Genomic DNA, 26,006 nt, shown 5'->3' with positions numbered 1-26,006 from the left:
TAAGAAAGTCAGATTCCACATGGCTGACAGGGTTTAAATCCTGGGCCCAGGGGCTTGAAAGACACACCAGCACCTGTGTGTACATGTTCCAAATCTCAATAGGATGGAGAAGGAGAGGGAGCTGAGGTATGACTGTACCCCATTGGGGATGATTTCTCCCTCTCCCTCTGTCTCTTCCTGGTGAGCACATACGCCCTATGGCAATTAAAATAAATAAATAAATACACTTTAAAAATGGCCCCAGTCAAGGTAGCACAGGTGTTAAGGCACCACTGTGTGTTGCTGGACCTGTACTGGGGGCCCTGGTTTGGACCTCAGGTTATCTTGAACATGCTGGGTGTACCCACGCGCACCTCTGATCCTACCTGACTGTAGGAAGGAAAGGATCATAGTGAGGTGAAAGCCAGTCAAAAGCAGCTTGTCTGTCTTTTTCATGAAAAAAGTAAATAAAATAAACTAAAAAAAAACCCAAAAAACAAAAAACAAAAAACAGAAAAACTTATAGCTGGCCTTGTTGCCTAATGGTTAAGGAAAGCTGGATCCCAAATGGCTGACTAAAGTTTGAGTCCAAGCTCCAGTGGCTTGAAAAGCACACTGGGCATGCGTGAGTACATGCCCCAAATTTCAACAGTATAAAGAACAGAAAAGGGACTGCAGCCTGACCATGTCCTACTGGACGGTGCTCTTACTCCCTGGAGAGTCTACACACTCTGGCAATTTAAAAAACAACAATAAATAGGGACCAGCAGATGGCATAATGGTTATGTTGCTGGACTACCACATGGTCAACCGCAGTTTAAGTCCTAGACTTGACAGCTTGAAACTCATACCGGGAGTGTATGGGTGCATGTCCAAAATCTCAAGAGGAGAAGGGATTGCAGCGTGGCCACTCCCCAGGGAGTGATCTCTCGCTTTCTGTCTCTGTGTCTCTCCAGCTGGCACACACATCCTATAGCAAAAATCAAAACAAAACCAAAACCAAAACCAAAAAAACAACAAAACACCCTTACTCTTAAAAATAAATAAATGTTATAATACATACAATTTATTTTTAAAAATTAAATGGTCAAAATCCCAATTTTGAATGAGATTTCCTGGTTTTATTTTAACAGCTATTCCTTAAACAATCTTCTCAAGATACAGCTGCAAAATAAATTTTTTTTTTTTGAGAGGTTTTTGCTATAGGGTGCATGCACTCGCCAGAGAGACAGAGAGAGACAGAGAGATAGAAAGCGAGAAGTCACCCCCCAGTGGGGGATGGCCATGCCGCAATCCCTTCTCCTCCATTCTCCTCTCGGGATCTTGGGCATGCACGCACACGCGCCCAGCATGAGTTTAAGCCACCGGGTCCGGGACTTGAACCGTGGTCAACTACATAGGAGTCCAGCAACATAGCCATTACGCTAACTGCTGGTCCCGCAAAATACATTTTTAACACCATGCTTTCTATAGCAAGGGCACTCACTTACTTGGAGGGCTTTTAGAGGAGGTGCTCTCCTTAATTGCCGTCTCAAACATTTCAGGCCTACAAACAATAGAAGAGAAAAATGTATGCTAATCCCATAGTAAAAGTCCAAGATTAAAAACTAAACAAGTAAAAGATTAAAAAACCAGTAACTAAATATATACTCAATTCTTAGCACTGGAAGAACAGAAATTACAGGTGTGTAAGAACAACTAAAAAGGAGAATCCTTAGTCCTTAGTAACATCTTCCTGTCCTCCTCTCTGACACCACTTCCCTTGCTCACAGCAGTTCTATCATCAGCTTGTTCCCTGGGCTATACCATTCCCTACCGAGACTCGGTGTCAGACCTGAGAACGGAAAGAGCCAATGGAATGCCCCGGGAACACTGCCTGGCAGTGTAAGACCAGCCGTGAGAACGAAGAGCACTGTGTCCCCCTCGGGAGCAGAGGCAGGGCCTTCGCTGCCAAATCTCTACAGTTTGGCACACAGCACCAAAGGGGGCCGCGAAACTCAGCCCCGGACAATGATTATGTGACAGCACCCCTGGGTGTCTCAAAGGGAAGCCTCACATCAAGTAAATGAAACCTAAAATCCATTTCAATTAATTTAAAATAAGTCTTGAGCAATATATAGTTCTTAATTCCAATTATTCCCATATATTTCCATTGGCAGCCCACTTTTTAGGTCTTCGAGCAAATACAGGAGCAATTAAGACTATTCTGTACACTGGAGGAAGAAAAGGCTTTAGAAACGTAGATACTGCTTGGGTTCTAGCAGCACCGACCAGGGTAAACACGCCCCGGGGAGATCTAGACGTAGCAAGGTCAGGCTGGGAGCTCTCTGACGTGCCAGCGTGCTCCTTCCCATTTCCTGGGCTTTGAAGGAAAACCATGTGCACATGGAAACACGGTTTAAAGAGTTCTGGCTCTAGAGCTAATTTAGCCCTGCCACAAGCATGAACCCACATCCCATTGCCCAGTGTCAAGCAGGACCAACCCAGGGCCAGTATGGGTCATCTAGTTTCTCACTTTTTAATGATGAACTTAATTTTGGCTTTGTTTCTAAGTATCTTCTCCAGCCTTGGAATGCCAAAAGTAGATGGTCTTCGGAATGGCACACCCTCGGGTAAGCCTTCCACGTAAAAGTCTTCTGGGAAAGACTCAAATAATGCAAATGGCACCTTCACAGCTTGTTTAAGGCCCAGAGCTTCCCCTGTAAGACACACACACACATACAGAGCTTGCTCATTCCTCACGTTTATAACTTAAACTGTACGTTTTGAAAAACCAATTTAAAACTACATTTGGCAGTTACTAAAATCTTACTCATTTAAAAAATAATATTCATTTTAATTTTAAAAATTTCCTTTAATTTCTTGGTGCTCACAAAATGGAAGAAATTAGGAAATTCAAGCCTGAAAATGCACACAGTTCCAATAGCAGTAACATTTACATATTAAATATTTCACTCTGTGCTCATTCTTCTACTTACAAAAACCACCTTTCTTTCTAATAATTACGTTTCAGAATAAACTTACCACATTTCTCATTGAAAAGATTTTCAACTTTCTGTTTTAGGTCTGTGATTTTGGCATTCCAGGCCTCTGCATATAAAATAGAAGAGTCAACTTGTTTGTAATCTTTACCAATACACATTCATAGGTAAGAATTTTTTAATCTCCTTTTATTGTGCATCCTTAGGAAGTACTAATTTAAAACGGATAAGCTCTTAACACTGTCATGTCTTGGAAAGTATGCCAACCCTGATATACTACTGAATTGTTTTTTGGGGGTTTGTTTTAGGTTGCTGGTGGGCACATGCACTCACCAGAGACAAAGAGTAGGGGTCGGGTGAGGGTTGGGGGGGTGGTGGGATGAGAAAGCGTCTCCCCTGGGGGATAGTAATACCACAACCCCCTCTTCTCAGATATTTCTCCTTTTGGGATTTTGGGTATGCATGCACACACACCTGGTCCAGGACTTAGCACAGTTGGCCATATGGGATCCAGCCACCTTAACCACCAAGCAACTGGATGGCCTGAACCAGTTTAATATATTATTAAGGGTTACAAAAGAAATGATACATGTTGAAATGAACAAAAATTTAGGGACTGTCCCCAAATTACATTTGTTATGTGCCAGAAATGGTTCTAAGTATTAAGTGGCTTAAGGTACCTAATCCTCATAGATTAGTCCTATGAAGCACAAAGTATTACTATCCCCACTTTACGGATAAAGAAACTGAGGCACTGAGAATTACCCCATGCAAGCTCCTAGAGTTAAAAAGTCGTTCCATCAGATCTGACCTTAGCCAGTCTGGCTCTACACTTTGCCTTTAATCCTTAACATATACTGACTGACCAAATATAAACAATTTACCTGGGGGAAATAAAGTATTATTGATTCTTTTTATTTAACATGATCAAATTAGGGCCAGCAGGTAGCATGGTGGTTAAGGGACTGGACTCCTACATGGCTGACCGTGGTTTGAGTCCTGGATGTGGTGGCTTGCTTTCTCACTTTCTCTTTCTGTCTTTCTTTGGTCAAATTAAAAAAACAGTAACAAAACAAACAAAATGACAAAATCAAAGAAAATAATACGCTACACTTTGCCTTTAATCCTTAACATATACTGACTGACCAAATATAAACAATTTACCTGGGGGAAATAAAGTATTATTGATTCTTTTTATTTAACATGATCAAATTAGGGCCAGCAGGTGGCATGGTGGTTAAGGGACTGGACTCCTACATGGCTGACCGTGGTTTGAGTCCTGGATGTGGTGGCTTGCTTTCTCACTTTCTCTTTCTGTCTTTCTTTGGTCAAATTAAAAAAACAGTAACAAAACAAACAAAATGACAAAATCAAAGAAAATAATATGCATATTTACCAAAGGAAAACTCTCTCCCTCGAGGCTTGAAAGGAACATTAGAACCGTTAGTCTGAGTAGGAGTCCGAACAGCTGAGGTTTGAGGATTGTTGTTATTAGGGCCTAAAATAGAATTAAAAACAAATTACAACCAACATATATTCAATAATGCTTACGTGCTGCTTGTGGCATTGCTGGGCACAGCTCCGAGTTCTGCACATGCTGGGAAGCGAGGTTCGAAGGAGAATGGGAACTGTTTGAAGGAGAGTGAGCTCCACAGACCTCTGTCCACTTCTGTACTTCCATCCCTAAACGGCCAGCCTTTCCCCGGAAGACGACCAGCTCTGTGACTGACCTGAGAAACTTTAACTCAGTCGGTGTTTCATCTCATCTTTTTGGAGCCTTCTAATTTTTGGGTTACCAAAGTTTGCTTCTATGTTTTTCTTTAAGCTCTTCAATTTAAACACAAATTAGGTATCACTAGCTCCACTTTGAAGCTTTCCTTGAGAACCTGTAACGGGTGATCTGAAGTATCCTTTCTTTGAATTCTTAGAACAACTAAGAAATAATGTTACAGTTTATTGATTATTTCTTTTTTTTATTTTAAAAGAATTATTTATTGGGGGACCAGCAGTTAGCGTAATGGCTATGTCGCTGGACTCCAATGGACTCCCACGTAGTCGACCGTGGTTTGAATCCCAGACCCGGTAGCTTAAAACTCACGCCGGGTGCGTGTGTGTGCGTTCCCAAGATCCCGAGAGGAGAATGGAGGAGAAGAGATTGCAGCGTGGCCATCCTCCCTGGGGGGTGATTTCTCGCTTTCTGTCTCTCTGTCTAGTGAGCACACGCGCCCTGTAGCAAAAACCTCTTAAAAATTTTTATTTTATTTAACTTTATTTATTTATTTACTTATTTTTTAATTTAATGAGAGAGGGGCAAAGAGAGAAAGAAAGAGAGAGAAAGTGCAAAAGCAAGCTGTCAGGTCTGGGACTTGAACTGTGGTCAGCCACGAAGGAGTCCAACGGCCCTAACCACTACGCCACCTGCTTGTCCCTATCAGTTGTTTTCTATTGAAGAAAAATGAGTTGGGCCTGCAGATGATGTGGAGCTTAAGGCGGTTAGATCCCACATAGCTGACTAGGCAGTTTGAGTCCCGTACCTGGCAGTGTAAAAATCACACCACGTGTGTGTGCGTGTGCCCAAAATCTTAAGAGAAGAATGAAGGAGAAGGGACTGTGATGTGGCCAATCCCCCCTGGGGAGTGATTTCTCTCTCTTTCTCTTTGTTTCTCTCCAGTGAGCAGAGACACCCTATAGCAAACTGGAAAAAAAAAAAGAAAAAGGAAAGTTAATTCCAGTTACTCATATAAATTCCCAACTTTTTTAAAAGAGATTTTTGCTATAGTGTTCATTTGCTTGCCAGAAAGACAGAGAAACAAGGAGACAGGAAGACAGAAAGCAAGAAATCACCACCCAGGGGATGGCCATGTTGCAATCCCTTCTCCATTCTCCTCTCAGGACTCAAACTGTAGGAGTACAGCGCCCTTAACCACTATGCTACTGCCGACCTCATCATTTTTCACTGTACTAAAAACTTTTTTTTTCTTTTTAGCTCTATGTGCTTCCCAGAAATAAAGAGGAACAGGGAGAAACCACCCCAGGGAGGGATGCGCATGCTGTAATCCCTTCTCCTCTCAGGATTTTAGGCACATTGGCATATGTGCTTGGTTTTTCTTTTCTTTTTTTTTTTTAATATAGAGATTTTTGCTATAGGGCATGCACACTTGCTAGAAAGGCAGAGACAGAGGCAGAAAGCAAGAAACCACCTCCTAGAAGGGATGGTCACACTGCAATTCCTTTTCCTCCATTTTCCTCTCGGGATTTTGGACATGCATGTACATGTGTCTGGCATGAGTTTAAGCCGCTGGGTCTGTGACTCGAACCGTGGTCGACTACATGGGAGTCCAGAAACGTAACCATTACACCATCTGCTTGTCCCAGGTTATGGTTTTTGAAAATGAGTTATTTTTAAACATATAAACAAGAGTCAAATGACCAAAACAGTAAAGTTAAATTTCATCTTTGGAATATAATCAATATTCTTAGGACACATCTGAAACCTCAACTTCCCAATACGTAGAATGTTTGCAGGGGTCTGGGCTTCCACCTCAACTACCTTTCTGCTGAGCTATCTACTGATATGTCCTATGCCTACCTGCACATAAAAGACTTCTGCTTGAGGGAAATTTTTGCAGAAATGCTGTAATGCTAACTGGGCACAGAGGTCACTGTACCAAGCGCATTGCACGTGTTAACTAACTTACTCTTCACAGGCATCATCACCTCTACTTCACCCGCAGAAAAGCTGTCACAGGGGCTGTGCAACAATGGCTGACACAGCAGGTAAACGGGGAGCTGAGACACCAACCTTCAGCATCTGTCTCCTCAGTACACTATCTGACACACTTGCGGACAAGAATTTCATGAGTTATTTCACAGATCTGAACAAGAAATGGCAAAAACTCAGCATGCCATTCCCTGTAAAATGTCAAGACTCAACATTTTAGTTTTTAATTATTTCAAAATACCTGAATAAAAACCATAGTTTCCTAAGACAGCACAATAATGAAAACACAAGTATTTCTGGACCAGCTGGCTCCAGGGGCCTGGTCTACCTGGCAGGAATATCCACACAGAGGAAACCATGCACTCCACAACCACAGTTTTACAGAGCAGGCCACTAAGGTTAGCAATTACTGTCCTTGCTTATAATCCAAACTCATGAGCAACACTTTAACAACGAGTGGGCAAAGGCAGGAAACTGGTATTTAGATAACGGGATTAAACGTGTCAACAAAATGGGGTGACAATGGAAGAACACTCAACAGCAAAAAGGAAGTAATGAAATATGCAACAACAATCTATCTAAACGAATCACACTGGGTAAAAGAAGCCAATCATAAAAGGTGTACGTGCACCATGATTCCTTTATGTGAAATTCTAGAAAGGCCAACAGAGCAACATGTGCATGTGGGCTGGGGTTGGTGGGACTGACTGAAAAGAAGTGTGGGAGGGTCCTGGGGTGATGGTTTTGTGTGATGACTAAAGTGGTGGTGCAGGGCACAGACGCTTTCCAAAACTCAATTATACATATTCTTATAGTGCGTGTACTTTAGGACTGATGACTAAAGTGGTGGTGCAGGGCACAGACACTTCCCAAAACTCAATTATACATATTCTTATAGTGTGTGTACTTTAGGACTGGCCCTGGAATGCAGTGGTTAAGTGTATAGAGAGTCGGCTTCCATACGGCTGACTACAGTTCTAATCCCAGCCCTGGAAGCTTGAAAAACATGCTGTGTATGTATGTGCTCTAAATCCTGAGGAAACGGAGAAAGGGAGAAAAGGGACTGTGGTGTAACCACACTCCACTCAAGGAGGGTGATGGTGGTGGTGGTATGTGCACATGTGGGCTCAGTCACCCTCTGGTGAGCATGTGTGCCCTCAGGCAAATCTAAAGTATAATCAAGATGCATTCATCCTATTGCTTAACACTTGCAGTAAAATTCTGGGCATAGACTAAACTCTTGGCTACTGAAAATTTTATTAGCAGTCTTTTATGGTATTTTAACTAATATGAATTAAATTAAAAGTCGACCTATTGCACCAATCAAGGATCATAAAGCTTTGTCTGTTATAGGACAAAGTCCCCCATTCACGGCATGGGCTTGGCCACGCAAAGCCGCTACTATGAAGGCGAGTCAAACTGTTCTTCATTAACCATTCTGCCACCTGCTGGTCCCAGCATTATTCTTAATAGCCAAAAGGTAGAAAAGACCAAATAACCATTGAACGATAAATAGATAAAGTATTGTGTATTCCCACAATGCAATATTACTCAACAATAAAAAGCGACTTGACATCCATCATCAAGATGGCTATAGTGCAACCAGCAGATAGCATAGTGGTTGTGCTGCTGTACTCACTCCCATGTAGTCAACTGTGGTTTGAGGCCTGGACCCGGTGGCTTAATACTCATGTCGGGTGTGTGTGCATGCATGCCCAAAATCCTGAGAGGAGAATGGAAGAGAAGGGATTGCGGTGTGGCCATCCTCTCTGGGAAGTAATTTCTGGCTTTTTGTCTGTTTCTCTGCAAAAATAACAAATGTGGTAAGAATGCTGAGGAACTGGAACCCTTGTGTATTGCTGGCAAGGAATACAAAATGGTGCAGTTGCTGAGGAAAATGGCACACTCAAAAAATTAAACATAGAGGGGGACCAGCAGTTGGTGTAATAGTTATGTCGCTGGACTCCCATGTAGTCGACTGCAGTTCACGTCCCGGAACCAGTGGCTTAAAACTCACGCCAGGCGTGTATGCGTGCGTGCCCAAGATCCCGAGAGGAGAATGGAGAGGGGATTGTGGCGTGACCACCCCCCCACCGGGGGGTGATTTCTGGCTTTCTGTCTCTCTATTTCTCTCTGTCTGGCAAGTGCATGCGCTCCATAGCAAAAACCTAGCCAAAAAAAAAAAAAGACCCAGATACAGGGACCAGCAGTTAGCATAATGGCTATGTTGCTGGACTCCCATGTAGTCGATTGCGGTTCGAGTCTCAGACCCGGTGGCTTAAAACTCACACCAGGCGCATGTGCGTGTGTGCCCAAGATCCCAAGAGGCGACTGGAGGAGAAGGGATTGGAAGGGATTGCGGCGTGGCCATTCCCCCTGGGGAGTGATTTCTCGCTTTCTGTCTCTGTGTCTGTCTGGTGAGCGCGCACGCGCCCTATAGCAAAAACCTCCCCCCGCCTCCCCCAAAAAAAGACCCAGATATGAAGCGATACCACGTTCCTGGAACGTGACAGTACTTGTCACCACTCAGACTGTGCACTTTATTTAGTCAGCACTTTTGCTCATGGCTTTCTTGTATCTCTGCCTAGCAAAATTCTACTTTTCCAATGAAGTCAAATTTAAACTTCTCCATGAAGCTCCGCTGCCTCAGAATTAAGCTACATTTTATGCAGTATCACTGTTCACAATGTATACATTTTTATGGATTCAGGCCCACATTTGTCTAGTTCCTAGTATGTCTTTTTACTAATAGGAACACCACATGCACTTTACAAAGAGTCATGAGTTTCTTCAGGAAAGGATGGCAACTCTCCTCAGATCTTACCCAAGGAAGGACTGAATACATTTTAACTCAGACACATGCGATAGCTGTTATGTACATACACCCCCAGTGGTACGTATGGTGCTATAAACTGCACAAGGATGACCACTGCCTTTAATGTGCAAAAACGGGTTCTATGTGAGTTTAAAAGATAAATAAATGCGAACAAATATTCCTTTTACTATCAGTACTGAAAACTCTTCCCATGAAATGTAAAACAAACAAATGATCCTAACATAGCTATTTTCCTCTGCACTGATGAAGAGATGAGGGGAAATACCCATGTGTGGCACTTGGTTGAGGACAGTCAATGGTACTGGCTGAAGTATTTGAATACCTGGGTGAACCTGAAGTGACGGGAACCCCGCAGATCCAGTGGGAGGAAGGGAAGTAAACATGCAGTGGACTCACTTTAATCCAAAGTATTGCGCTTCAAACCATCCCTAAACTTTCTTTGCTGAACAGCAGTAATTATCTATTTACGATATAACATGACTCATGAACGTTATATTAGCCATCTTCAAAATTCCAGCTAGGAATGTTCAGAAATGTAGCTTAATCTCAGTTAGCTGGTCATAGCCAAAGCCAGTTTTATGAACTGATCTAAACTAGTAAACAGATAATTAACAGAAACATGACTTACCTTCCACAGTGACCTCAATCTCAGGAACCTTGGAATTACTTCCAGGGCTTCGTGGTCTTTTCGGGGACTGCAATGCTGTAAAGCAAGCACACCACAACTTTGTACATTGTAAAAAAGAAAATACAGAAGGGGATGCTTTATAAAAGCAGAGTATTAAAATTCATACAGTTTGGCTCTTTTCAAAGAAACCTGAAGAATTAAACTGGTAGTGTAATCCTCCACATGAGTCTCAACAAAGCTGTGGAAACATGAATGAAGGAGGATTGCAAACATGAAACTGTCAATGAAATGTTTTTAAAAAAAAAAAAGAAAAAAGAAAAAGAAAAAAGAGGTCCATTAAATAAAATACCTTCAGAAGCAAAGAAGCAAACCAAAAGCCCCACAAAGACATTGGCCAATCATTCAGTATGGTTTGCATTAACGTTGATAAGGAATGTCTTAACGCGCTGAAATGAAAGAAAGACCATACACGATCTCTTACCTTTAGTGTTTATTTTACTAGCCATTCCAGGAGGTAAGTAAGAAACAACTAGTTCAGGTCTACAAAGAAAATCAAGAAACGTTACAGTAGCCAGTTTAATGTTGGTCTTCACAGCTTATAAAAATGATCATCACCACTACTTTTTACAAAGGTGTTCGAAGAATCGTCCTGTAATGCAAAAGTTATTTCTCACATCACAGACAAAAACTGCTGATGTTTCCATCCCACGATTACCTGGTAATTAATTTTATGAAAAAGAAATAACCTCTTTCATGGAAAACAAAATTAAAACTTGTTTCTTAAATGACTGAAATTCTGGGGGCCAGCAGGTGGCATGGTGGCTAAGGGTGCTGGACTCCCATATGGCCAACCGTGGTTTGAGTCCGGGACCTGGTGGCTTTGCTTTCTCACCACCCCCTACTCTGTTCCTCTCTTGTTGCATTAAAATAAATGAATAAAGTTGAATAGAATAATTCTTTCAAGGAAGCATTAAAATTTTGCAAAAATGTAAATAAGAAACTCAAACACGGGTATTTATTTACTCACAAGATTGACCAGGAAAAACAGAGCGGATAAAAGTCAGTATTTAAAAAAAAAAAAAAAATTGCCAGAGGGCAAATGTGCTTGCTCGTCAGAGGGAGGGAGGAAGAGAAAACATACTCCAAGGTGTGGTCATGCTACAATCCCTTCTCCTCCATTTCATCATCCTTTAAGGATTGATGATTCGAACCACTGGGTCTGTGATTTGAACCACTAGTCCACAGCTCTCCCAACCATCAGGCCACAGGGCTGGCCCTAAAAAAAATCAGCATTGTCAATTCAATGACCAGTTCAAGTATTCAGGAATATTAAGAGGCATCACGACATCGCTAACCCTACTAAGAGGCAGCTGCAGATGCTGGCTCAGTGGTTGTGTATTATGTGATCACTCTCTGAGGCTGATCCATACAGAAAGGTTCTGAGTTTGTATCCAGAGACTTCCCTGAGCCACCAGGCCATGCGTCCCCACAATGCGGTGCTGGTTAAAGCTGGAGGTGCATCATGGTGTCAAGATCCTGCTGGGGGTAACTGTCTCTCTCTGGCTCATGGAAGAAATAAATAAAACAAACTTGTGGGGATGGGGGATGGCAGAGATCAAAGGCAATCCCACAATAGTAGCTGACAGCAGGCCAGACCAGCCATCTTTAACTGGACAAATAATTTAAATAAAAACATAATTTTATGAGTCAGCCAGTGGTGTGGAGGTTAAGGTGGCTAGATTCCACATGACTGTGAGGTTTGAGTTCAGACCTGGCAGCTTGAGAATCACACTGCGCATGTGTGCGTGTGTGCCCAGAATGCTGAGAGGAGCATGAAGAGAAAGGACTGAGGTGTGGCCATGCCCCCTGGAGGGCGAGTTCTCACTTTCCCTCTCTTTCTGTGTTGAGCTCACATGCCTTATAGCAGACAAACAAAAAAGAACTATAATTTTATTATTTTAATTCTAAAAATGACTATAGGCACAAACAGGACTTACTTTTTAACAACAAACTTGATCTTATTACTTCCACGGACAATCCTTTCAAGTCGTGGAATTCCAAACCACGTGGGGCTTCGGAAAGGAATTCCTTCTGGCAAGCCTTCTACATAAAGGAACTCAGGATTTGATTCGAACACAGGATATGGTACTTTCACCGCCTCCGTGAGTCCAAGAGCTTGAGCTGAAAGTGTAACAGAACACAACTTGTGGAAGATAAATTTTACGTAGATATTGTTTTTGTGTCTGCATTCTTAGATAAGTTACATAAAGTTCCCTATTATCTAATAATGTTCACTTAATACTGAAGGCATTCTGCTTAGTATATTGTGCAAATCTGAAGAACAAGCCTAAAAAATAAGTATTTTTAAAAGGAACATTTGAACACTTTCAGTAAAAAAACAAAAGTTACGTTGTTAGTCAAAATGATCTCTGTTGTCTGGGCAGAAATGAACTAAGGCCATTAAACGCAGCAATGGGACCTACCCAGCCCTTGTGTAAGAACAAGCCTAAAAAATAAGTATTTTTAAAGGAACATTTGAACACTTTCAGTAAAAAAAACAAAAGTTACGTTGTTAGTCAAAATGATCTCTGTTGTCTGGGCAGAAATGAACTAAGGCCATTAAACGCAGCAATGGGACCTACCCAGCCCTTGTGTCGTCATCTAGGTGCAAGTTTGCTACTTAAAGACAGGAGTTGCATATTATGTGTCTAAGTAGAACTCAGTACGTTAGAGTGATCAGAGACAGGAAAGTCAGACTCCTGACATAGGACACAAAATGCCAATACCAGGTATTACAATAATGGATAGAAACGCCCCGGGCATACTGCTATCACTCCCCACTCCTTACTTCCTTTTCCATGACAGATACACCCAATCAACTGAAACACTCTTGCTGAGCCTCCTCAGAATCCTTCTCAAGACAGCGCTCCAGGAAACCGCTGTCAACAAATCTAAGTTGAAACAAATGATGAAACCTATTTGCCATACCGGTGTTAGCCAGATTAGAAGCACAGACAGTGGAACTGAGATTTATCCCAACTCCTCCCTTCCTCTCCCGTTTTTGACATATGAGAAAACTGAATCCAAGAGAAATAAAGTAATTCGCTTGGTTTAGTAAGAAGTTTAGTGGTAGAAATAAACTAAAACCCACTTCAGGGGCCTTTCTTCTTTACATCCTGAACTTCTATCATTCATTTAGAATGTGGCTTTTCATTTATGTTTTAAAATTAAAACATAAGCAATGCATTTTACTTACCAAATTTCAAATTAAAAATCTCTTCCACTTGTTTCCGTAGCTTGGTAATGCGGACATTCCAATCTTCTTTGACTGGAAAAGGAAAATAAATCTAGTTAATAATTTTAGTGACTGGTGCTAACACAAATCAGGCTGCATTTAGGGACCAGAATGTAGATATCCTCCTTTCTAGTCATGCTTAGTTCAGTTTTGATTAAAAAAAAAAATACACACTTTAGATCTTAAAGAAAAGGATGATTTCCTCTACTTGTCAAATATCAGAAGAACTGCAGGAAGACAGAATTTAAAGTTAAGTTTACGGTGTAAGAAAAGCAGAACTGTTCATCTGAAAGAGGGCTTAAAACACGTGGGGTTCACATGCTCCTCCCCAGGGCACGCTGGGAGAGAGGAGCAGTAGCTGCAGACGGCTTCGGGGCTTCCAGACCAGGTACAAGAAAAACGCCAACATTTAAGTGGAAGAAACTAACTGTGGATAATACCCAAAATGCTTGATGTTAATCTGTATGGGCAGAGTATGCTGCAAACTGCGCACAGTACCAGAGTTCACAGTGTCAGTTTCTGTATTAAGTACATCTATTGTGGCTAGGTTTTACTGAAACATTTATGTGCTCGTTTTCATGAAAAACTACTTAAAAGAAAAAAAAAACACACACACTAATTTCCTGGCAACAGCCGACTTCACATTACAGGGCATGGCCATTTACTAGTTTTCCCAATAAAAGTATCTGAAGTGTGAGAAGATGTACAAATTGTGGTCACTTTTCTGACATACAATGGCAAACAAAATGACGGGAAAGAAAGGCTGACATAGAGTTCATATGAAGAAAACGAAAATCATTCATACAATTGATTCTTTTTCAGAATAAATTCCACATGAATAAAGTTAAACTCTAAATGTGTACAGTCGCACATGGTAGCCACTAGCCCTGAACGGCTGAAATGTGGCTAACCGGCACTGAGATGTGCCGTAGTGTAAGATGCACACTGGGCCACTAAATAAAGAATAAAAACGTGAAGTTTGCTTTTAAAAATTTTAAGTTCTAACACACAAGTTTGGCTACTAGAAAACGAACTTGCATTTATGGGGCATACTATACATCAACTGGATAGTACCAGTCTAAATCAAAGCTAAAGAACTGTGTATGGGGGCCAGCAGATGGCACAGCAGTTACATCGCCAGACTCCCACAGAGCTGACCGCAGTTCGAGTCCTGGACCAGTGGCTTCAAACTCATGCAGGGCACATGTACAAGCGTGCCCGAGATCCTACCCAAGATCCTAGGAGGAGAACAGAAGAGAAGGGTTTGTGGTATGGCCATTACTCCTGGAGGTGGGGAGGGAGGCGATTTTTTTGCTTTCTGTCTCTCTCTGCTTAGCAAACACATGGGCCCTATAACAAAAATCTCTCTAAAACATAACAAACAAAACCCTGTGTATATTTACACTGATAAACTAAGAACTGCCTATACTAATCTCCCTCAAAAGATTTTTTTTGGGAAGGGGAGGGGAAGAAGGAGGAGTTTTGTGGGTTTAAAAGATTAAAAAGAATAACACTAAGTGTAAAAACCATTGATTTAAGCCTTTTGAAAGGATTTCACAACTGTCTTACCTGGTGTATTCGTCCTTGGCTGAGTAACTTCAGTTGTACTGTGAGTTAGAAGTTCTGGTCTATAAAAAGATGGTTGATATTAGTAACAGAATATTTAGGAATAACTTAGAGCCCTTCCCAAATAGTGCATACAGCCAATTATTTCTAAAATACGGTCCATTCTGTCTTCTTCGGCAGTGGGAAAAAAATCACTTTGGTGACTAGTTTATTTTGAAGAAAGCCATTTTCACACATTAAGATGGGACCACCTGGATGTGTTCAAAGGAATTTTATTGTCAAGTGTGTAAAAACAATCACTTTTTCCCCAAACAAGCTCAGCTTGTCTTGAAATCTTAGATGAACTATATCACTTGCAGCTAGAAACATTGGGTTGTCAGGGAAATTGTGACCCACTGTTCCACAGAAAAATATAAAAAATACTTCATGACTTTTCTGACTACCTAACCGCTCTGCTGGTGCAAATGTTTCCTGTCCCTTCCTTAACTTGTGGGCCCAATGAATACACAAACCCTCATTCAGTAAGCAAGGGTCTACTTAGGGCTCAACATTCCTCTGTCAGTGTAAATGGTAGGCCTTCTCCTCCTTTCCACACCCAAGTCTCCTTCAAGATCCAGGTAGAATAATCTTTCTAAAATGCAGATTTAAATGGTTTCAAGGTACCTTTGACTTAAAAGCTTTTAATAACTGCCACTACTTTTAGAGGATCAAAGCCTTCCTCTGCTTTGTCTCCAAGTCTACCTATCCTTCTTAAAGTCATGCTGCCCACAAGGCATCGCTCTCCCCATATGGATGGGTTACTTAGGAGTCTGTGAACACTCCTGACACCGTCCTCCCTCCCTCCCTCCAGTATTCTTCCCTTCACTGGAAATACCTCTCCTCTCCTCTGCATGCACCATTGACCAGCAGGGCTGTGCTACCACTGCCTCTCCCCTGGAAATGCTAATAACATCTTACTACATTTATCTCTGTATTAAGTTGTTCAAGGACAGGGCTCCTATTAGGTTCAATTTCGTCGGCACTGAGATGTGCCGTAGTGTAAGATGCACACTGGGCCACTAAATAAAGAATAAAAACGTGAAGTTTGCTTTTAAAAATTTTAAGTTCTAACACACAAGTTTGGCTACTAGAAAACGAACTTGCATTTATGGGGCATACTATACATCAACTGGATAGTACCAGTCTAAATCAAAGCTAAAGAACTGTGTATGGGGGCCAGCAGATGGCACAGCAGTTACATCGCCAGACTCCCACAGAGCTGACCGCAGTTCGAGTCCTGGACCAGTGGCTTCAAACTCATGCAGGGCACATGTACAAGCGTGCCCGAGATCCTACCCAAGATCCTAGGAGGAGAACAGAAGAGAAGGGTTTGTGGTATGGCCATTACTCCTGGGGGTGGGGAGGGAGGCGATTTTTTTGCTTTCTGTCTCTCTCTGCTTAGCAAACACATGGGCCCTATAACAAAAATCTCTCTAAAACATAACAAACAAAACCCTGTGTATATTTACACTGATAAACTAAGAACTGCCTATACTAATCTCCCTCAAAAGATTTTTTTTGGGAAGGGGAGGGGAAGAAGGAGGAGTTTTGTGGGTTTAAAAGATTAAAAAGAATAACACTAAGTGTAAAAACCATTGATTTAAGCCTTTTGAAAGGATTTCACAACTGTCTTACCTGGTGTATTCGTCCTTGGCTGAGTAACTTCAGTTGTACTGTGAGTTAGAAGTTCTGGTCTATAAAAAGATGGTTGATATTAGTAACAGAATATTTAGGAATAACTTAAAGCCCTTCCCAAATAGTGCATACAGCCAATTATTTCTAAAATATGGTCCATTCTGTCTTCTTCGGCAGTGGGAAAAAAATCACTTTGGTGACTAGTTTATTTTGAAGAAAGCCATTTTCACACATTAAGATGGGACCACCTGGATGTGTTCAAAGGAATTTTATTGTCAAGTGTGTAAAAACAATCACTTTTTCCCCAAACAAGCTCAGCTTGTCTTGAAATCTTAGATGAACTATATCACTTGCAGCTAGAAACATTGGGTTGTCAGGGAAATTGTGACCCACTGTTCCACAGAAAAATATAAAAAATACTTCATGACTTTTCTGACTACCTAACCGCTCTGCTGGTGCAAATGTTTCCTGTCCCTTCCTTAACTTGTGGGCCCAATGAATACACAAACCCTCATTCAGTAAGCAAGGGTCTACTTAGGGCTCAACATTCCTCTGTCAGTGTAAATGGTAGGCCTTCTCCTCCTTTCCACACCCAAGTCTCCTTCAAGATCCAGGTAGAATAATCTTTCTAAAATGCAGATTTAAATGGTTTCAAGGTACCTTTGACTTAAAAGCTTTTAATAACTGCCACTACTTTTAGAGGATCAAAGCCTTCCTCTGCTTTGTCTCCAAGTCTACCTATCCTTCTTAAAGTCATGCTGCCCACAAGGCATCGCTCTCCCCATATGGATGGGTTACTTAGGAGTCTGTGAACACTCCTGACACCGTCCTCCCTCCCTCCAGTATTCTTCCCTTCACTGGAAATACCTCTCCTCTCCTCTGCATGCACCATTGACCAGCAGGGCTGTGCTACCACTGCCTCTCCCCTGGAAATGCTAATAACATCTTACTACATTTATCTCTGTATTAAGTTGTTCAAGGACAGGGCTCCTATTAGGTTCAATTTCGTACATCTGATGCTTGTATAAAATAAATATTTGCTCAATAAATGAGCATAAATGTGAGGTCTTAGTCTTAAATATGGAGAGGAAGTCCTACCAAGAAGGAAACAAAAGTCTAGCTTTACCCAGTTCATCTGTTCTCAGGAACACATTAAATTTGCTTCTGCAGTTTCTGATCTTACCTTTTAATAACAAACTTAATCCGATTGCCCACTTGAATGATTTTTTCCAGCCTTGGGATGCCATACCACGAGGGACTTCTAAAAGGAATGTTTTCTGGTAGTCCTTCCACGTAGAGATCATTAGGATGTGCTTCAAATTTTTGGTATGGTACGGCCTTGGCTTCAGTGCTCCCTAAGGCTTCCGCTGAACAACGAAAATCAGAACATTCAGGAGACTTTGGGTTTATAATCCTATTTTAGTACAATCCAAAGCAAGGCACATGCCAATTTAAAAAACAAAACAGAACAGAGGGCAGGTCCCATGATCTAGTGATTAGGGGAACCAGATTCTAGATGACCAAGCACACAGTTCAAATCTTGCTCCTACTGCCTTAGAAAACACACAGGGCACATGTGCAAGTGGGGCCAGAATCCCAACAGGACAGAGACGTGGAGAAGTGTGTGACTAGGCTCCACTCGGGGATGCTTTCTCTCGTGGTTCCTTTCTCTCTGGCAAAAACACATATGCTTTGGCTAAAAAAAAAAAGAAAAGAAAAAACCCCAAATGTTTTGGCTAAAAAAAAAAAAAAAAGAAAATCCTCTGGAAACACACTCTTAAAGACTCAATACAGTGGGACCAGCAACTGGCGTAATGGCTATGTTGCTGGACTCCCGTGGAGTCAACTGCAGTCCAAGTCCCAGACTCAGTGGCTTAAACTCACACCAGGTGCGTATGTATGTGTGCGTGCCCAAGATCCCAGGAGGAGAATGGAGGAGAAAGGACGGCGGTGTGGCCATCCCCCCTGGGGAGTGATTTGATAAAGATCAGAAAAGAAACATGCCAATAAACATAACAGTTAAGGGTTAGAGGGTTTGAGAATCACATCTGGGAGTGTTATTAACTATTATTATTGTGCATTTTTAAATAGAATGAAAAATACATAAACCTAATTCTAACAAATGTTCTATAAAATAAAAAAGAACCTATCACTAGAGTTGGGATGGGAAGAGCAGAAGCTGTAGCAAAAGGCAAAGGCCAACTGCAGGACGTGTTTTCCATATTATCAAAGAGGCCTTCCCAATAACAATCCCTGCCACCTTATTCCCCTCATTCTCCCTAATTCTTCCCCAGACCCCTTACCCCTTTCTTATACTAACATTAAGTGTTCCCTGCTTATCTACGACTTGAACAAATGCTCCAGAATGAACAGGGGCAGGGGCAGGGGACTGCTCTGGCTGTTTCTGCCTCTCACCCTGAGGTGGAAGGAGTTCACAGGTGCCAGTAAATTGGCAAGTGGTGTGGAGGTTAAGGCAGCCGGATCACACACGGCCAACTAGGTAGTTTGAGTTCCAGACCCAGGAACTTGAAAATCAAGCTGGGTTCGTGTATGTAGGTAACCAAACTTCTGAGAGAATGGTGGAGTGGGGGTTGAGGCAAGGCCATCGCTTGGAGGTGAGTTTTCACTTTTTCTCTTTGGTGAGTGCATGCGCCCTACAGTAAAAGAAAAAAACAATCCTAAAAAACAGAAAAAGATTGTGCAGGGGCTGGCAGATGATGGGGTAGTTAAGGACATTGGACTCACACATGGCCAAGCATGGTTTGAGTCTCAGACTCAGTGGCTTGCTTTCTTATTTTCCCTCTCTCTCTCTCTTACTCTGCTCCTCTCTGATCAAATTAAAGTAAGTAAACAAAGCTAAATAAAATATTTTTTAAAAAAAGAATTGTGCACTCGGAATTAGTGAGTTCTTTCTCAATACTTGGAGTGGTTAATAGCTACAGAGAATCTAAGTTTCCTTTTTTCCCCTAACAGAACCTTAAAAAAAAATCAGTAATACTGCTGGCTACTAGTTCTCTAAAGCAGCAACATTTCTAGACCCACCTAAATCTGTGAACACTAATGAAATGAGCTATACTGGGGACAGCAGGTGGCATAGTGGTTAAGCTGCTGGACTCCCAAGTGGCTGACTGTGGTTCGAGTGCTGGACCCAGCGGCTTGACATGCACATTGGGTGCATGTATGTGTGTGCCCAAAATTCCGAGAAGAGAATGGAGAAGAAGGACTGCGGTGTGGCCATCCCCCTCGGGGGTGAATACTTGCTTTCTGTTTCTCTGTCTTTCTGGAGGGCACATGTACCCTACAGCAAAAATCTAAGAAAAGTCGAAAACATAAAAAAGTTACACTAAACTTTTAATAATAAATATTTATTTAAAAATGGAACACTGAAGGGACCAGCAGTTAGTGTAATGGCTATGTCTCTGGACTCCCACGTAGTCGACTGCGGTTCGAATCCCAGACCTTGTGGCTTTAACTCACGCCGGGCACGTGTGCGTGCGTGCCCAGGATCCCGAGAGGAGAATGAAGGAGAAGGGATTGTGGCATGGCCATCCCCCCTGGGGGGTGATTTATCGCTTTCTGTCTCTCTGTCTCTCTCTGTCTGTCTGGCGAGCACACGCGCCCTATAGTAAAAAACTCTCAAAAAAAAAAAAAAAGGAACACTGAAGGTGATATATATCACATTTTCTTTCCTCAAACAAAATGATAATTTAAAAAACATTATTCTGGGGGCCAGCAAGTAGTAGCATGGTGGGTAAGGTGCTGGATTCCCACATAGCTAACTGCAGTTCATGTTCCAGACCCGGTGGCTTGAAAATCACAACAAATAGACAAATAAATGTTAAAAAACAAAACGAAACTAAAAAAACCCACATTATTCTATAATATACCTTAGTTGGAGGAGTGGGGAACTACTTACCAAACTTTTTGCAGAAAAGCTGATCTACCATCTTTCTTAATTTAGTGATCCTGGCATACCATTCTTCCTTTACTGTAAGAATAACAAATGTACAGATTTCTCAATTTGATGGCCTTAGCAACTTAGGTTATTAAATATTATTAGTATAAAATTAGCAGGATTTTTCCTTTTATGAGTCTAAAATTTTTCTAAGGTTAAAGAATGTATTACTAAAACACTGTCAACACTGAACTATAAGAGTACAAGGCAAACAAAGTTAACTAAAGCTAAAAAATAGCAGAACTCAGTTTACTCAAGAACAGTTACCAGATTTTTATGCTGCATTCAGGACTATGATAGTTCTGGCAAACTTTCCATTGTACCATATTTAAATGCTGTGGCTTACACTTTGTTGTTTGCTTGCTCCACTCCACTCCAGAGAAAAAGCGAGCAAGAAAATAATTATGTTTATATTTCCTTCAATGCACAACTAACAAGCAAATGATGGTGATTGCTATGACTGCATACTCTAAGAAGTAAATCTCTTTGTCCTGAGTGTAATGTACATTTGATAGATGATCATTCAATTGACTAACGTGGATTTAGATAATAAACTCTTCACTGCAAGATGCCAAAGAACGAGACCTGCATCTTTAAAATAGAACAGGCATGGTTGTTTAGTCCTGTCTGCACATATGCACACATAAAATATATTTGTAGTAATATATATTAATCAATATAATATTATTAATAATTAATATGAATAATTTTTGTATGGAATATTAGAATTCAAACAATGAATTTCCTATAATGGCATGTAATAAAGATATACATTGAATTTCCTATGGAAGGTAACACAAACAAATCAATGTCCCATTAAATGGAAAATAAATACTGTACACATAATGTTCTCGTTTGACACAAGAAGGGAGACCCACCTCCTGAAGCTGGCTTATCAAGCTGTAAATCTTCACGAGTTGAATTTAAAAGTTCATGTCTAAAAGGTAAGAATAAGTACTAAGTATTCACTAGGTAATATTTAGCAAAGTAGTAACTGCTAGAACATACATAATATTCAGTCACCAAGGTCTATTTTAAAAAGGAAAGACAGGGCTAGTGAGTGGTGTAGTGGTTAAGGTTCTTGACTCCCACAGGCCATCAGTGGTTCAAGTCCTGGACCCAAGTGGTTTGAAAATCACACCAGACGTGTGCATGCGTGCACAAGATCCCAAGAAGAGAATGGAGAAGGGGCTGTGGCATGGCCATCTCCCCAGGGAGTGATTTCTCACTTTCCCTCTCTCTGTCTCTCCCTGTCTCTCTGCAGCAAGTGCACACACTCTAAGGCAAAAAACCTAGGGGGGAAAAAGAACAATGTGAATACTTGAGCACAAGAAATCTTAATTTCTTAAGGTTTCTGCAGAGTAATGTGACAAAATCATTTTATTTTTTTTAGTTTTGCTATAGGGTGCATGTGCTTGCCAGAAAGAGTAAGAGAGAGAAGGAGAGAAAGTGAGAAGTCACTCCCCAGGGGGATGGCCACACAGCAGTCCCTTTTCCTCTATTCTCCTCTTGGCATTTTGGGCATGTTCATACACAGGCCCAGGGTGACTTTTAAGCCTCCAGGTCTGGGACTCAAACTGCACAACTGGCCATTGTCAACTACCTTCTGGCCTCCAAAATAATTGCAGATGATCTTATACAGTACTTCATAAAGCACATGTCCTCACAGTAAGAGGTAACGGCAACTTCCTAGTAATTTAAGTGTCTTACAGAAATTTTAAATGGACTCCTTAAAATTACATTCAAGAGGACCTTCCTCTACGTATCTAGCAACTGATGTAAAAATTATAGAAATATTGGGACCAGCAGTTGGAGTAATGGCTATGTCGCTGTACTCCCATGAGTCCCGGTGGCTTAAACACAGGCCGGGCGCATGTACGTGCGTGCCCAAGATTCCTAGAGGAGAATGGAAGAGAAAGGATTGCAGCATGGCCATCACCCCTGGGGGGTGATTTCTCGTTTTCTGTCTCTCTGTCTTTCTGGCGAGCGCGTGTGACCTATAGCAAAAACCTCTCCAAAACAAACAAACAAAAAATTATAGAAATATTATTTGTAAGACAAGATGTTTTATTTTTCATAATGACCAAACAGTCCATAAAACATAATTAATAAATCACAGAATTTTTCATAACCCAGCTTATGTATCTCATATCATTCTCTTCTCCTGTAATATTCCAACTTTCACAGGAGACTGCCATGAGACCGAGTCCTGTGGGCGATCTCTCAGTAAGCTGAACTGAATTAAAGGATGTCTAAGAGTGTCTGTAAGAGTGTTACCTGGGGGTCAGCAGATGGCGTAATGGTTATGTCACTGGACTCCCACATGGCCAACCGCAGTTTAAGTCCTGGACCCAGCAACTTGAAACTCACACTGGGCACATGTGCGTGGGTGCCCAAAATCCTGAGAGAAGAATGGCGGAGAAGGGACTGTGGTGCGGCTATTCCCCCTGGGGGGTGATTTCTCTCTCTCTGGCAAGCACATGAACCCTAAAATAAATAAAATAAATTCGAGGGTCAGCCTTATAGTACAGTGGTTCAGCACTGTGCAGAAGCCAAAGTAGGTGGTTTGGAGTTCTGGTCTCCACAGCTTGAAAAACATGCAGGGTGCATGTCACAAACATGCCCAGGATCCGGACAGAATGAAGAATGGAAGGAAAAAGGACTGCGGCATGACTAGGCCCCACTGGGGGCACTTTCTCTCTCTGCTGTAAATATATACACTCTCTCTGGCATTAAATAAATAAATGAATGTTTTAAAACAAATTTTAAAATATACAATTTAATGACAGTATAAAACCTTTTTTAATGTTTTGCCAGAGGGCATGTTTGGTTGCCAGAGTGAGTGAGAAAGCACTCCTATGAGGAATAATCACACTGGAATCCCTTCTCCATTTCTCCCCTCCTTTTGAAATTTTGGGTACACATGCACACACGCCCAGTGTTTTTCAGGCCACTGGAACCAGGATTTGAACTCTGTAGTTGGCCATGTGTGATCCAGCTACCTTAACCACTAAGCCCCTGGTTCTTAAAATAATACACTTTTTTGCTTACTGTTCAATTTTCTCTTAGTCTTTAAACAATGTGTAAGAAAAACATGTTAGCAACAACTTGTTCTGGGAGACAGCTTATCTATTATAATGAGGTATGTCATGGCTCTTTTCATTTTTAGTTAAACACTTCTGACATGCTTTTATTTAATATTGACAAAGGCATATTGGCTTGGTTCTAACACTTGTCAAGATGCCGTTAATTTTTCCATTTCCTCAATGATACCAGTGTGTTAATGGAGTGAAGTTAAACACTTTTGAAAGTAAAAAGAATATTATCCTACTACTCAGTTCACTGTTTATTACCTCAAGGATAACGTCAGTAAACTTTAAAAAAATCTGACATACTATGCACATGATTCAAGAAAAGACTTGGTCATTGTAGAGGGACTTAAAAAATGTATTTCAGAAATGAATTCATTTCCACTCCCTGGGGATGAATTCTGTTTGGTCTAAACCTACCACGCTGGTACTTTTCCCTTGCTGGGACTTGATTTAGGAGTAAGCTCGCAATGTGATTCTTAATTAAAGAGAAGTGTGACTACACTAAGGTTTTCCCTGCTCTGAGATAGATAGGTCGCTTCCAGTGAGGCTTGGGACGGCTGCATCCAGTTCGCCACCAGTGTAAGGGAGCAATCAGCAGAGGGGTGGAAGAACCTGGAGAGAGCAGAAGCAGAGCCCCAGGCACCAGTTATCAGCAGGTCCTCTCCGATGTCCTGCTGTCTAAGTCCAGGCCAGCAAGGGGCCGATCTGAGTAAGTATCTGTTCAGGGCTGGAGACATTTCAACTGCTACCCACCCAATTCCAGGTCAGAAAACATCTCTGTTTGCTTTTACACATGATTACCAAGTTTGGGTACAGAATCTGAGATTTAAATAATTATCGTTTACAACTTGGAAAGAAACAGATGAAGAGTATTCACCACCTGCTATTACTCAAAGAGAGGTATCATCAGTGTGATTTCTGCTCTTTATGGATGACCTGGAGCCTAATGATACATTCGTCTAAAACATAATTATTTTTCCCTTCACGTTCCGGGTACAAAGTGTGACTAGGTGTGTCTCTCCTTTCCTCTCATTTAGAGCAGCACAGTCAAAGGATAAGTCTTCTTTTCAGAACTGAAAAATAATGATTAAATCCACTTGACTGATAATCTTCTTGCCTTTCATTAAAGAATTTAGTTTGGTAAACGTATTTTCTAATTTCCTAGGTAACCATGATCAAATTATTACCTTTTATAAACATACCTAGTACTTGTTTTATGGCTCTAATAAGTTAGCCAATATGTACACTTGTTGAAATCTGCTGATAAATGTCTTCCTAGTATTTTTAACTTTTTAAAAAAAAAAAATTAACACAGTTTTAGAAAAACTATGACAATGCATGCTGTGGTTGCTATTTTGATATGGAAACGTTTTTTTTTTAAATAATTATCTATTTTAATTTTATTTATTCAATCATTTTAGTTTAATTTACCAGAGAGAGAGAGAGAAAGAGAGAAAGAAAGAGATAAAGTGAGAAAGAAAGGTCCAGGACTCAAACCATGGTCAGCCACGTGGGAGTGTCCAGCGCCTTAACCACCACATCACCTACTGGTCCCCAACATGGAAACATTTTTAAGTCCAACTCTAATGGCAGCATTTCCTTAAAGTAAACACGCACACGCTCAGCTGTAGCAGTACAGGCAGCAGGGCAGTGCTGCTTGCTGCTGGAGCCAGATAGGAGACCCCAGGCTCCTTCCTTTTTTGTTGTTGAGAGACACAATTTTGCTAGAGGGTGCATGTACCCCCTGGAGAGACAGAGATAAAGAGACAGAAAGTGAGAAATCACCCCCAGAGGGGAGGGCCACAACACAATCCCTTCTCCTTCACTCTTTTTTCAGGATCTTGGGCACGCACACACATGTGCCCAGGTTAAGCTGCTGGGTCTAGGACTCGAACCACTGTTGACTACATTTGAGTCCAGCAACGTAACCATTACGCCATCTGCTTGGCCTGAGGCCCAGGTTCTGATCCTGAGTCTCCCTGAATAGGCCAGGCACACCCGTGTGCACTCATGACACGGGCTGGCTAAGAGAACGGGTGAAGAGGGTCATGGCATGGTAGAACCATGTTGAGGGTGCCCATGTGTGTATGTTTCTTAACTCTCGAAAACAAAAATATCAATTTTATAAAACAAAAACAGGGCTGGTGGTATGGTGGTTAAGGTGGCTGGATCCCACATGGCTGACTGTGTGCTTTGAATCCTGGACTCACTGGCCTGAAAAAACACACTAGGTACACATGCCCCCAATTTTTTTTTTTTTTGGGGGGGATTTTCCTTAT

At 41.5% G+C, this 26,006-nt stretch overlaps 1 protein-coding gene across 10 annotated transcripts in view; it reads right to left on the bottom strand.

Annotated features, from left to right (window-relative positions):
- GTF2I (general transcription factor IIi) overlaps positions 1 to 26,006 on the bottom strand; it is a 99,195-nt gene that overhangs the window by 12,417 nt on the left and 60,772 nt on the right. For all 10 annotated transcript variants that reach the window (XM_006154995.3, XM_006154996.3, XM_006154998.3 and 7 more), the window contains 12 exons: positions 21,514 to 21,572; positions 20,597 to 20,668; positions 17,864 to 18,047; positions 16,681 to 16,739; positions 13,402 to 13,473; positions 12,143 to 12,326; positions 10,627 to 10,685; positions 10,146 to 10,220; positions 4,357 to 4,458; positions 3,004 to 3,069; positions 2,495 to 2,678; positions 1,470 to 1,525 (listed from right to left, as the gene is read on the bottom strand). In XM_006154995.3, the coding sequence (XP_006155057.1) occupies positions 1,470 to 1,525; positions 2,495 to 2,678; positions 3,004 to 3,069; positions 4,357 to 4,458; positions 10,146 to 10,220; positions 10,627 to 10,685; positions 12,143 to 12,326; positions 13,402 to 13,473; positions 16,681 to 16,739; positions 17,864 to 18,047; positions 20,597 to 20,668; positions 21,514 to 21,572 (1,172 nt within the window). The remainder of the gene's footprint in view (positions 1 to 1,469; positions 1,526 to 2,494; positions 2,679 to 3,003; positions 3,070 to 4,356; positions 4,459 to 10,145; positions 10,221 to 10,626; positions 10,686 to 12,142; positions 12,327 to 13,401; positions 13,474 to 16,680; positions 16,740 to 17,863; positions 18,048 to 20,596; positions 20,669 to 21,513; positions 21,573 to 26,006) is intronic.

Source organism: Tupaia chinensis, unplaced genomic scaffold, assembly GCF_000334495.1.
Source record: "Tupaia chinensis unplaced genomic scaffold, TupChi_1.0 Scaffold000429_1, whole genome shotgun sequence".
Lineage (NCBI taxonomy): Eukaryota > Metazoa > Chordata > Mammalia > Scandentia > Tupaiidae > Tupaia > Tupaia belangeri.
This window is presented reverse-complemented; position numbering and strand designations above follow the sequence as displayed.